At 58.3% G+C, this 11511-nt stretch overlaps 6 protein-coding genes across 6 annotated transcripts; 3 read left to right on the forward strand and 3 right to left on the reverse strand.

The window, feature by feature from the left end:
• Positions 1-138: 138 nt before the first annotated feature.
• CHGG_04923 (uncharacterized protein) lies at positions 139-543 on the forward strand (the record flags this gene model as incomplete). Its single annotated transcript, XM_001224136.1, has 2 exons — positions 139-142; positions 218-543. The coding sequence occupies 2 exons, from the start codon at positions 139-141 to the stop codon at positions 541-543; spliced, it is 330 nt and encodes a 109-aa protein (XP_001224137.1).
• Positions 544-1479: 936 nt separating this feature from the next.
• On the forward strand, positions 1480-2492 carry CHGG_04924 (uncharacterized protein; the record flags this gene model as incomplete). Its single annotated transcript, XM_001224137.1, has 2 exons — positions 1480-1830; positions 1968-2492. The coding sequence occupies 2 exons, from the start codon at positions 1480-1482 to the stop codon at positions 2490-2492; spliced, it is 876 nt and encodes a 291-aa protein (XP_001224138.1).
• Positions 2493-2832: 340 nt separating this feature from the next.
• Positions 2833-3574, reverse strand: CHGG_04925 (uncharacterized protein; the record flags this gene model as incomplete). The annotated part of the gene is made up of 3 exons (XM_001224138.1): positions 2833-2924; positions 3018-3319; positions 3456-3574. The coding sequence occupies 3 exons, from the start codon at positions 3572-3574 to the stop codon at positions 2833-2835; spliced, it is 513 nt and encodes a 170-aa protein (XP_001224139.1).
• A 603-nt stretch (positions 3575-4177) lies between these two features.
• Positions 4178-7774, reverse strand: CHGG_04926 (uncharacterized protein; the record flags this gene model as incomplete). Its single annotated transcript, XM_001224139.1, has 4 exons — positions 4178-6488; positions 6555-7232; positions 7304-7503; positions 7571-7774. The coding sequence occupies 4 exons, from the start codon at positions 7772-7774 to the stop codon at positions 4178-4180; spliced, it is 3393 nt and encodes a 1130-aa protein (XP_001224140.1).
• Positions 7775-8267: 493 nt separating this feature from the next.
• CHGG_04927 (uncharacterized protein) lies at positions 8268-9277 on the reverse strand (the record flags this gene model as incomplete). Its single annotated transcript, XM_001224140.1, has 2 exons — positions 8268-8942; positions 9125-9277. 2 exons carry the CDS (start codon positions 9275-9277, stop codon positions 8268-8270), a joined length of 828 nt encoding a protein of 275 aa, XP_001224141.1.
• Positions 9278-10397: 1120 nt separating this feature from the next.
• Positions 10398-11464, forward strand: CHGG_04928 (uncharacterized protein; the record flags this gene model as incomplete). Its single annotated transcript, XM_001224141.1, has 2 exons — positions 10398-10419; positions 10575-11464. 2 exons carry the CDS (start codon positions 10398-10400, stop codon positions 11462-11464), a joined length of 912 nt encoding a protein of 303 aa, XP_001224142.1.
• Positions 11465-11511: the final 47 nt, after the last annotated feature.

Here is an 11511-nt window from a genome sequence, read left to right on the forward strand (position 1 = left end):
TTCGGTGACTGACATGAGCAATGAGTGACGGCGGAGCATATCTTTGATATCAGAGTAATTCAAGGCTTCAAGCCATATGGGATCGCCGCTCCAAATTGTAATATAAACAGTCCAGTCATACGATCCGTCGATACACAAATGGGTAAGGCCAATCCCTCGTTCGTAAGACAACTCCTCGGTCATGGGATGACAGTTGACTAATATCTGATCCCACCAGCATTGATGGAGATTTTCGAGCCACCGAGGAGGCGTGCACACCACGCCATCCGCGGTATGGGAGGCGAGGCTCGTCTGGATGAACCAGGGCGCCGACCCTATTTCCGCCTTGGTCGCGTTGTGGACGGGGCAGTAGGTCCTAACGATGTTATACTGGAATTCGTAAGGGGGAATGTAGTCCGTCCGAACAGTGAGGTCAATCATGATGGGCTCCACCCATTCCTGACTCTCTGGCAGGGCCTTTGGCAAAGTGTGGCATTTCCGGCCCGAGAGAAATCCGCAGATCCAGTGCCAGAAACAGCGACGTTGTGCACCGGGTGGCGGTGAAGTGACAGCTTCCTTGGTGTGCTCAACGAGTCTCTTTTCGGACTTGATGTCCACGCTCGAATCACTGGGAGTAGAATTGTGGCGGACGATTGAACCCATGGTGCTGTTGGCGTTTCGGTGACGTGAGATATTCTTATCGTGGGGTGAGGAACGAAGGTGTATGTATATATTAGGGTGAGGGCCTGGTTTGATGGTGATGGGAAAGAACTTGGAAGGAATTCTGTCGGGGAGGACAAGCTTAAAATAGTCGTACAAAGTACTCTTTCTACCTCGTTGATCACGGTAATGATCGAACACAATCGAGAATTGATGACGATTCTCCGATCCCCCTCGTCACCATTAAGCGGTTTACGTGCTGTTTGCCCATGTTTTCCGTCATTCTGACGTAGCATCAGCTGTTTGGAAATGTCCTCTCAAACAGAGGTCAGATGAGGAAAGGACAAGGATAGGTACCTACCGGAGTAGTTGAGATGCAGATTAGATCTTGCAGTGGAGGAAGAGAGATCTTCCGGAATTCCCCAACTCCCTAACTGGGTCAGCATTTCACCCCGCATTTCCTTATTTCCCTACCCCACTCTTCCGAAAGTGAATCTCGTCGCAACGTCAGGCCACGAACTGGGTAGACTCTCATGACGGACATGTTACATATTACTCTAACAGTAGCCGCTTGTATAGAAGGTAGGATCTTGTCATGAGTGCGAGCGGCCAATTGAAACATCCTCGCTGGTAGCGGTAAGCAAATGCACCTATAAGAACAATCGGACTTCGAGGATCCCAGACATTTCGAGGTCGCCGGGGTCCGATTGGGGTTGGACCTCGGCATCGCTGGTTCGGGGTTGAGTTACCGTTCCAATGGGTACCTACTTAATCCATACGCCAACAATTGAGTTTGTAGCTTTAGCCTCGCTCCCCAACCGCGCATCCCAATAGCCCATCATGTCTGAACGGATCAACCAGATTGCCCGCCAACTCAACTACCCAAAGGGGCTGCTCGCGGGCCAGGTCGCCATCATCACGGGGTCTGGCCAGGGCATCGGGGCCGAGTGTGCGAGGCTGTTTGCGAACGAGGGGGCGAAAGTGGTGGTATCGGACATCGACGCCGCCAAAGCCGAAGACGTGGCTTCTCAGATCAGAGCCAACGGTGGCGAGGCTCTTGCCGTGGCCGGAGACCTGCTCAAGGATGAGTGTATCACTGAGCTCATCAAGAAGGCAGCCGAGTTTGGCAACGCTAAGATCCACATCCTCGTCAACAACGCGGGCTTTACCTGGGATGCCGTCATCCATAAGGTAAGCATGACCTCCCTCTCTCGCCCCCGCCTTCCATCTGATCCCATCCCCGTCCCATCTCCCACCCCCTGTCTCACCTCCCACCGTCTTCCATCTTCCACCCCCTCCCCCGCTAACCCCCCACACACCCTACGCAGATGACCGACCAACAATGGGACACAATGCTGGCGATGCACGGCACAGTCCCCTTCAAGCTCGTGCGCGAAGCGGCGCCCTACTTCCGGGTGCGGGACGGGGAGGCGCGCAACATCGTCAACATCTCGTCGACGTCGGGCCTGCACGGCAACGCGGGCCAGCTCAACTACGCCATGGCCAAGGCTGGCGTGGTCGGCTTGACCAAGACGATCGCCAAGGAGTGGGGCCCGGCCTTCGGCGTGCGCGCCAACACGGTCGCGTTCGGCCACATCGAGACGCGCCTGACGGCGGATAAGGAAGATGGTGCGTTTGTGGAGGTGGGTGGGCAGAAGGTGGCGTTGGGGATCCCGGGGAAGCAGAAGAAGGCTGCGGTAGAGGCGGCTGGGGCGGTGCCGTTTGTGGATATTCCGCTGCGGCGGCCGGGCACGGCGACGGAGGCGGCGAGTGCGGTGTTGGCGATTGCGTCGCCGCTGAGCTCGTATATCAGTGGGCAGACGATTAGCGTGACGGGTGGGAGGAACATGTGAAGTGGAGTGAGTGACTGAGTGTGATGGGAGAGGGTGGTGAATGTGACAGTTAAATATTGGATTGCATATGATGAACCACACAACAACGCCTTAGCTCAAATTCCTCTCTGATCATACAACAAGCCCCTTTTCGCTCATGCTCTTGGTATCTCTCAGTATTACCTCTCTCTCCTCTCTCACCACTCCGTATCCCCTCCACACACCACCATCTCATTCTCATTCTATTCCTCAACCTAAGTCGATCACCAAAGCTGCAGCACCTCTTTCGCATACTCAACAATCTCCTCTCGCGCAGCTTACTGTCTCCATACACACGGTCACAAACGAAATCGGCACCTCCTCAATCGTGTACCTCTTCGACTTGGCGTGACTGCAGCGCATCTGCATGGAAACTCGCGGCATCGGTGCTCTCAACAGCTCTCGAGCACTCTGCTATACAGCGGAACTTCTCGTCAGATCACTGACACGGGCGCAGCACAGTATCGCCAAGATATGCGTCTGCTGTCAGCTGCGCTGAGGTCCCACCATAAACACCACCGTCGCCGGCGTAGCGCGTGCCCGTGACTATGTCGAAGCCGCGCGCCCGCTGCAGCGCGATCATGCGCGGGATGAACTTGGGGTGGTGGCTGAAGTCGGCGTCCATGATGATGATGCGGTTGCCGCGCGCGAATTTGAGGCCGTGCACATAGGCTGTTCCCAGCCCCAGCTTGCCCGTGCGTGCTTGTAGCTGCACGTGCGGCGCGTACGCTTTGATGAGCTGCTTGGCGACGTCTTGCGTGCCGTCGGGCGAGCCGTCGTCGACGATTACGAGCTCCCAGTCGATGTTACTAAGGGGGGAGATTGGTGTTAGTTGTGGGGGAGGGGGTTGACAATTAATTGCCTACGGCTGGAGGGAGGGGAGGGAATTGGGTTGGGGGATAGCGAATAACGCATATGGGATTGGTGATGATGGGATCGACGAACTGCTCGGTAAAGGTGCGGTTTAGCAGCCAGGTGATGATGGGCAGATTCTGGCGCTCGTTGAAGGTGGGTAGGATCACCGAATAGGTGTCCTTGTCGGAGGACGATTTTGCGGGCGCCATTGTATGTATCACGGGGTAGAATTGGGGGATTTCGAGTTTGGTGGTGCGGGAGGAGGAAATCACAGTTCGATGGAAGCGCAGGTGGCCAGTTTGGCTTCTGGCCATACGCGACACCATGTTCAGCGACGGGAGCACATGCATGGGACCCCCTGAATTGGATGGTTTCTTGGCAGAGGTACCAATCCCCAATCCCTGCCAAGAACTTTTCTCATGGCCTGGGTGCCCAGGCTTCATTTAACGTCTGACTACCAACTTTCAAAAACATTTTCACCAATATTATTCGCGCACGAGAAGGTTGTTTAGTAAAACTCTAAAAATCAATTGAGTTCTACGCTCTTTTCACAAATCACCTCGACATCTCTCCAACATGGGTATCCAAATTGCCAACTCTAGGCCACAACCGATTATCATCCCCTTCTTTTCGTCATCTCCTCTTCCTTTCATGTCCTCCCGCTCCCTCCTTTTTTCATCTACTCTTCCTCCTCCTTCATAAGCCGACTCTAACTCTCCGCCGATATTCATGAATATGAGTCAACGGCGATAGCCTCACCCAATATCCAAATCTACTCTACAAGACATAAATCATTGCCCTCATAACAGCACTCACACAGGGGGAATACCCTGCGCGGTCCTCTGCTGCGTCGTCGCGGGGGTCAACGCGCCCGCAGACTGCGCCTTGGAGCGAGACTCGGTGCGGCTGGCGCTCATGGTGCGTCCCGCGCTCAGCCAGTTCTTGATGTTGCCGAGACCCATGCTCTTGTAGAACTTCTTGGTGCCCTCCTCGCCCTGCGACCAGCTGCCCTGGACCACCTTGTGGTCGTCGAGGATGTTGAGCGTGCGCTTGGTGTACTTCCACGCCTCGATGCCCAGCACGTAGACCACCGTCATGCCGATGACCACGCCCCACTCCCAGCTGATGGCCGTGTGCTTGAAGACGTCGCGGTTGAGGTAGGGGATGTACACGGTCGGGAACACGCTGACCAGGCCGATGGCCACCGCCCAGAAGAGGAACCGGTTGTTGTACAGGTCCTTGAACAGCGGGAACCGCGACGTGTCCTCGGGGTTGAGCCGGAACATGGACCGCCGGATGTCCTTGAACTCCCACGCGCTGAGTAGGATGAGCCAGGTGAGCTCGGCGAAGACGGCCGCGCGCGCCCGGAAAACGGGGATGCACGAGTCCGAGAAGACGCGGTTGCAGTCGTGGCCCAGCGCGCCGTCGTACATGCCGTAGACCACAATGACGAAGGTCATGAGCGTGCAGGTGCCCATCAGCAGGCCGTACACCATCATGTCGGCCAGGATCTGGTTGGTGAAGACACCGCGGCGCTTGTCGTGCGGCGGCTTGCGCATCACCTCGGCGCTCGCCTTCTCGCGGCCCAGCCCGAAGGCCGGGAACGACGACGTGACCATGTTGATCCACAGAATTTCCAGAGGGGAGATGGGGAAGACCGAGAAGCCCGTCTCGTCTTGGAACCCGAGACCGGCGATCAGTAGAATAACCTCGCCGACGTTGCTGCTCAAGAGGTGCAGCACGAACTTCTGGATGTTCTCGAACATGCGGCGGCCCTCCTTGATCGCAGAAACAATACTGTTGAACTTATCATCGGTCAACACAATCTTGGCCGCCGACTTAGCCACATCACTGCCCGAGCCCATCGCAATGCCCACATCGGCCCTGCTCAGCGACGGCGCATCATTCACACCGTCACCCGTCATCGCCATGAAGGCATCCCTTCGCCGCAGCGCCTCCACCATGCGCGACTTGGTCTCGGGGGCGCAGCGCGCAATGACCAGGGGCAGCTCCTCGAGGGCGTCGATCTCGGCCTCGGTCATCTTGTCAAAGTCGGTCGCCTTCATCACCACCGTGTTGGCCACCCCCGAGGGCAGCACCCCCATGTTGCTCGGCAGGATCCCCACCTCGCGCGCGATCGCCTTGGCCGTCTCCGGGTGGTCGCCCGTCAGCATGTGCACCTTGATGCCCGCCTTGGAGCACTCGAAGATGGAGGGGGAGGTCTCGCGCCGTGGCGGGTCGTAGATACCAGCTAGACCGAGGAGGATAAGATCTTGCTCGACGGCCGTGCGCGCGGCGTCTTCGGTGGGGTCGCTGTCGTTGTCGTTGCCGGAGGGGTTGGAGGTGGCGGCGGCGGCGGCGTCGTACTTGCCGTTCCAGGGGCGGTAAGCCACGGCCAGCACGCGCTGGCCCATGGAGGCGAAGCTGGTCATCTGCTCGAGGATCTTGTCCTTCATCTCGGGGGTCATGGGTTCCTGGTTGTCGCCGGTGCCGACGTAGGCACAGAGGTCGAGCACGCGCTCGACGGCGCCCTTGGTGAAGACGATGCTGTTGGCGGCGTCGATGCCCGCGTCGTTGTCCTGCGGCACGTCGTACACCACCGACATGCGCTTGATGCTGCTGTCGAAGGGGAACTCGCCCACCTGCTTCCAGCCGAGCCCCTCCATGGCCTTCTTGTTGCGGTCGAAGCGGTGCGTGAACACCTGCAGCGCGATCTCGGTCGGCTCGCCCGTCGTCTTCCACGCGCTCTCGCCGTCGTCGTACCGCACCGTCGCCAGGTTGCAGAGGGCGGCTGACAGCATGAACATGCGCAGCTCGGGCGTCATGTCGGCCATCTTGGGCTCCGCGGGCTTGGGGTTGAGCTTCTCGTCCGGCACGCCGTCGAACTTGATCGCTTGAGTGGTGCGCTCCTCGTCGAAGTCGCGCTTCTTCTCTTCGGCTTGCGGCTGGTCGCCTACGGTGCCCTTGTAGGGGTCGTTGGGGTCGGTTGAGCCAGAGACGGTGTAGATGTGCGACGGCGGCAGCCAGACCTTCTTGACAATCATGGCGCCTTGGGTCAGGGTGCCGGTCTTGTCCGAGCAGATGTTGGTCACGCCACCGAGGGCTTCGAGTGCGGAGAGATCACTGGTAAAAACGGGTTAGATCCTGTTCAAGGAATGGCTGAAAACGGAGATATAAGGGGTCACATACCGAACGACCACGTTGGCCTTCCTCATCACAGTGGTCGCCACAACCATGGAAATGGTCAAGACAGCGACGAGCGACTCAGGGATGATGGCAATACCAGTCGAGATGGCATAAATCACGACCTCCTTCGGCAGCGGCTGGACGAACTTGTTGACGCCAAACACGACCACAGCCAGGAGCAGCGCGCAGAAGAACAGAAAGTAAGCCAGCTTCGCCAACTTGATCTGCAGCGGCGTGCCCTCAGTCAGACCCAGAAACTTGCCCAAGAAGTCATACGTGCGGCGTGCACCGCCCTTGATAGGCTGGGCCTTGCCGTACTTCTTCCAGTTCATGGAGCGACCGGCCTTGCGGCGCTTCTTGTTAGTCGAGGCGGCGATCTTGCCGACCTCGGTCTGCATGCCCGTGGCGACGACGATGCCGCGGCCGCGGCCCTTGCGCACGATGGTGGTGGCATAGGCCATGTTGATGCGGTCGGCGATGCCGACCTCATCCTCGGTGGCGGCGGGCTTCTCGGTGCCCGGCACCAGGATGTCGTTGTTGGTCTGCTTGTCCACGGGGATGGCCTCGCCCGTCAGCGACGACTCGTCGCAGTTCAGGTTCATGGCCTCGAAGAGCCGCACGTCGGCGGGCACCGTGTCGCCCATCTTGAGGTTGATCACGTCGCCGGGGATGACTTCGGCGCTGCGGTGGGGGGTCGCGTGTTAGCTTCTGGGTGGGGGGCAGATGGGGGTACACAAACTACTACTACTCACTTGGGAATGACAATGGTCTTGCCGTCGCGGAGAACGCTTGCGCTAGGAGACGACAGCGCACGGAGCGCGTCCATCTTCTTCTCGGCGCCATACTCTTGGTAGAAACCAATTGAGACATTGAGCACAATGACGGCCGCCAGGACGCCGCCTTCGATGTAATCAGCCACCCCAAAGCTCAGGGCCATGGCGAAAAAGAGAACCTACTCGAGCGCATGAGTACGAGGCTATGGGGGTTATGGAGGTCATAGGGGGGGCAATGGCACGCACCAGGATCATGGCATTGCATAGCTGTCTGATAAAGATGGTATACCAGGCAATGCTGCCGCCCACGTCCAGCTCATTGGGAGGGTATTGTTGCTGCAGCTCGGCAGCCCGGGAGGAAGTCAGGCCTTTGTCGACATCTGTGCCGACGGCCTGCTCAACCTCCCGGACCGAGAGGAGAAATGGATGTTTGGGGAACTCGGCAGCCATCGGATGACGGGGACGAGTTCAAAGCGAGTACACGGGATGAACAAGACCTCGGACAATGGGCACTTTGCTTCATTGGCGTATAGAAGGGGGAATGGAGGGAAGGCTTAAATCGCAGAATCAGGGCTGCGATTTCTACGATACCAAGCAAGAATATAATGGGAGGATATCGATTCGAGGGTTGATGGTCAACAACGATGACGACAGACAAGACATCCAAGGGGGGGGGGGTGGGTTTCTTTAAGTAGCCCCAACAGCATGATCTTGGGTCGTCTGTCGCTGCGGAAAACCCTGCCGTCCCATTGCCGCTTCACGCTCTTTTCCTCACCGATAGCTCGGGTAAGCGCACAGAAACCATGTTTGGGCCTGTTGGGCCAAGACCAAACCAAGAGGTATATCCCAGCGTGCCCAGCTCTCTTCCGGTGTTGAGTCGCAGTTCAGCGCGGCGGGTGTTGCTGATGCCCCACTGTGGGGGAAGCGTTGAGCCTCTCAGCATCTAGCCTGGGACTGATAAGCTGCAACGGGGTGGCGATGGCACGTTGGTGGGCTCCGAAGGCGTTGTTCTTTGACTCCGGGGGGCGGCTTGGGGGTTATTGGTCTTTGTCAAGCCGGTGCCAGGAGGAGCTATGATAGGGCGAAGGCCCCGCAAGGAATGCGCAGCGAGGTCATCCCGCTTGGCGCCGAGTCTCGGCATGCCGTGTCTTCCTTGTTCCCCACGCTTGGCGCCGCCGGTCCTCCGGCTCGCAGGCGGCCGGACTTGCTCGGCCCTGCTCGGCGTCCCTCGTCGTCGGCTCCCCCGTCCCCGTACGCCCTCCAGATCCCCCTGCCCATTGTGCCATTCCTCGCTATTATCGCCCTTTTCTCCCGGGAATGCCGCTGTTGGCGACGTGATACAACATGATACAACATGACGGGAATGGTGGCTGGGGGCCCAGACTTTCTCTTTTCGCCTGTTGCCTCGCTGTTCCTTTCGCCGTTCCTGGGCACGTGGGCCGATTCTGATTGCTCTTGTCTTGGCTGCAGCCTCGGCGTGTATGGTCAGTGGCTGGTGAGGCTGGGCATCTCCCGATGATTTCGAACAAGCCGCCGCATCCCATGCTCCTGGGTGGGGTTTGATGGGATTCGATAGGGTTCGATAGGGTTGATGATGGAACCGGCGCGGCTGGGCAGTCTCGAACACTCATCAAGTCTCACCAAGTTTTACCAGCTCAGTGTATGTACAGGTCTCACCAAGACTCACCAAGTCCAACGAGTCTCACAAGTCTCAGTCGGTCTCCCGTTCCGATCACGCAAGCGCGAGGATCTCGTTGCTTGTCAGTGCTTGTTAGTGCTTGTCAGTGCTTGTTTGCCTACACAGCATGCCGTGTTGCCGATCGGCTGCCCGCAATATGCGATTGACGCCATGCCCAGACGGTAGGGCTGCTCATCCATGTGGGGGAGTTGGGGGAGTTGGGGAATTCTCGGTTCTTGCCACAAAAAAAGGTAATAGAGGTTTGCGACTGTCATGTCGGATGCTGGGACACGAAATCGGAGTTTCAATGTGTCGATTTGCTCTAGACCGCCTCCAACCTTAAATCTCCTAGCGCCCGTCTGCTGCACCGTCTCGTGGCGTGGCGGGGCCGGGTAGGGCACCGCTGGCGAACCGGATCGCGACGGCAGGGCCTTTCAGTGCCGGCAGCTCAGACGACCTCCAGCGGAGTTTGGGGGGGCTTGAGGGCGGCCCTTGGGGGGCTAGAACCGCCGATGCGGTATTATTATCTGAATGAATTGGAGCAACAGGATTGGATTGAAATGCTGGCGGGGTCATTTGGGGGATCCGGGGCCTTGAGAGAGCTGTTGGGGGTGGAAGAAAACCATTGGTCCAGCGGATGATCCATGGATGGATTTGGTATGGGAGATGTCAACAACGAGAGAGCGGTAAACAACCTGGAAAGCCTCAAATTCAACAAGTCAACAAGTCTAGAACGGGCTGCCGGGGTTGGTTTACACGAATAAATCTGACTGTTTCGCAATTTGGCAATCTTCAAGTGTCGGAGAAGGAACGGAAGGCAATGACAGATGGCGTCATCACGTTGTCAAATATTTTAGGTGGGTACCTTCCATCCTGGGCCGCACACAACTATGGAAAACAGGAACGACTCGCATCGTTTCGCAACCTAAGGAGCCGAGATCCTGCGGTTTCTCCCGGCCCGGCGACCACACACCATTTGGTGTGTACTGTGTAGGGGACTACCTCCTTCAATCTGTGCCCTCGGTTAAGGTAAAGGATCGATATGGAACCCTTCTGTATGTAGCACACGGATCGCCGATATACATTATTCCGGCGGGGTTGATCCGTCGGTGCGACGGCATACAGAGAACACAGAAACATGGCTGCTTCGTACCGTGTGCGATGAGACGCTGCCACAGTAATCCGCCGCATCCCCAACCTCATACCTGTTCTCCCGCTTTTCTGCCTTCTCCAATTGCCATCTTGTTCCTGGGACTGCCATCGAGTTCTCGACGAAAACCACCTATTCCACCACGCATTGGCCGATTCTAATCGAGATATCAGTCCGCCGACCCTCGATCGAGAGCTACTTTAGACTACGACCTAGCGCCATTTTGCCCTTACGTCATTTTCGCGATGTCTGCCGAGGTCGAGAAAGGTGAGATACCACGTCGGCGCCGGAAACAAATCGCGCCATCGCCCTTGAATTGGATATCGCCCTTCAAAAACAGACCTCGTGCACTGAAAGCGTCTATTTTATGATTTGCCAATTCCAAGTTTGATGCTAACATTGATTGGTTCCGTGATGTCTAGCCACTCAGCAGGCCGAATCTGCTGGCCCGCCTGTCGCCGCCGCGACTAGCGCCGCAGAGATTCCGGCACCCCATTTGCCCCAGAAACAAGACGAGGCCGAACCAGCAGAGCCCCTACCCAGCGGCGGAGTTGGGGGTGCGGTTCCGGACCCGAGCGCGCCGCAGGAAAAGACTGAGCCGACATCTGCTGATAAGCCTGCAGAATCCGGCGAGCCGGCCGCGCTGCCGACGGCACCCGTGGTGGGGGATTCCGAGCAAACTAACGGCGCCGCCAAACCGGCCGTGGCCGAGCCAGTGGCCGCCGCGGCCGCCGCAGCCGCTGCAGCAGAGACCTCGACAGAACCCGTCCCCGCCACAACCGAAACACCCGGCGCCAACGGCGAAACCAAACCGGCTGAAGACGTTGACATGGAAGGCAGCGCCCCGGTCGCGGACGCCACCACCGCAACAGACGAAGACAGCACCGCAGCCAATTCCAAGAAGCGCAACGCCGAAACCGCGCTTGGCCCCGACGCCCACGCCGAGGGCGACGCAGCAGGTGGCAAAAAGGCCAAGACCACCGTCAGCGCGGCGGAGACGGCCACGGCCACGGCCGGGTTCGCCCCTGGCGCCAAGCCGGAGGAGGCCAAGACGGAGGCCAAGACGGAGGCCAAGACGGAGGAGGCAAAATCACCGGCGGAGACCAACGGCGGCGGAGCTGGAGCCGGGACTGGGGCTGGAGCTGGGGCGAAACCCGCCGACCCTGCTGCCGCCCCACCAGCTCCTCCTGCTCCCCCTGCCAAGAAAGGGGGCCGGCCGAAGAAGCAGCCTGGTAAGGTCGCTGCCGCCGCGGCGGCGCTGATGGGGAAGACGGCGCGCAAGACGAGGAGCCAGGGGCCGGTGGAGCTCTGAGTTTGGATGAATTTTGCGTTCCTTTTTTTTTTTTTTTTTCCTTTTAT

The sequence above is a fragment of the Chaetomium globosum genome, genomic scaffold (assembly GCF_000143365.1).
Source record: "Chaetomium globosum CBS 148.51 scaffold_4 genomic scaffold, whole genome shotgun sequence".
Taxonomy (NCBI): Eukaryota; Fungi; Ascomycota; class Sordariomycetes; order Sordariales; family Chaetomiaceae; genus Chaetomium; species Chaetomium globosum.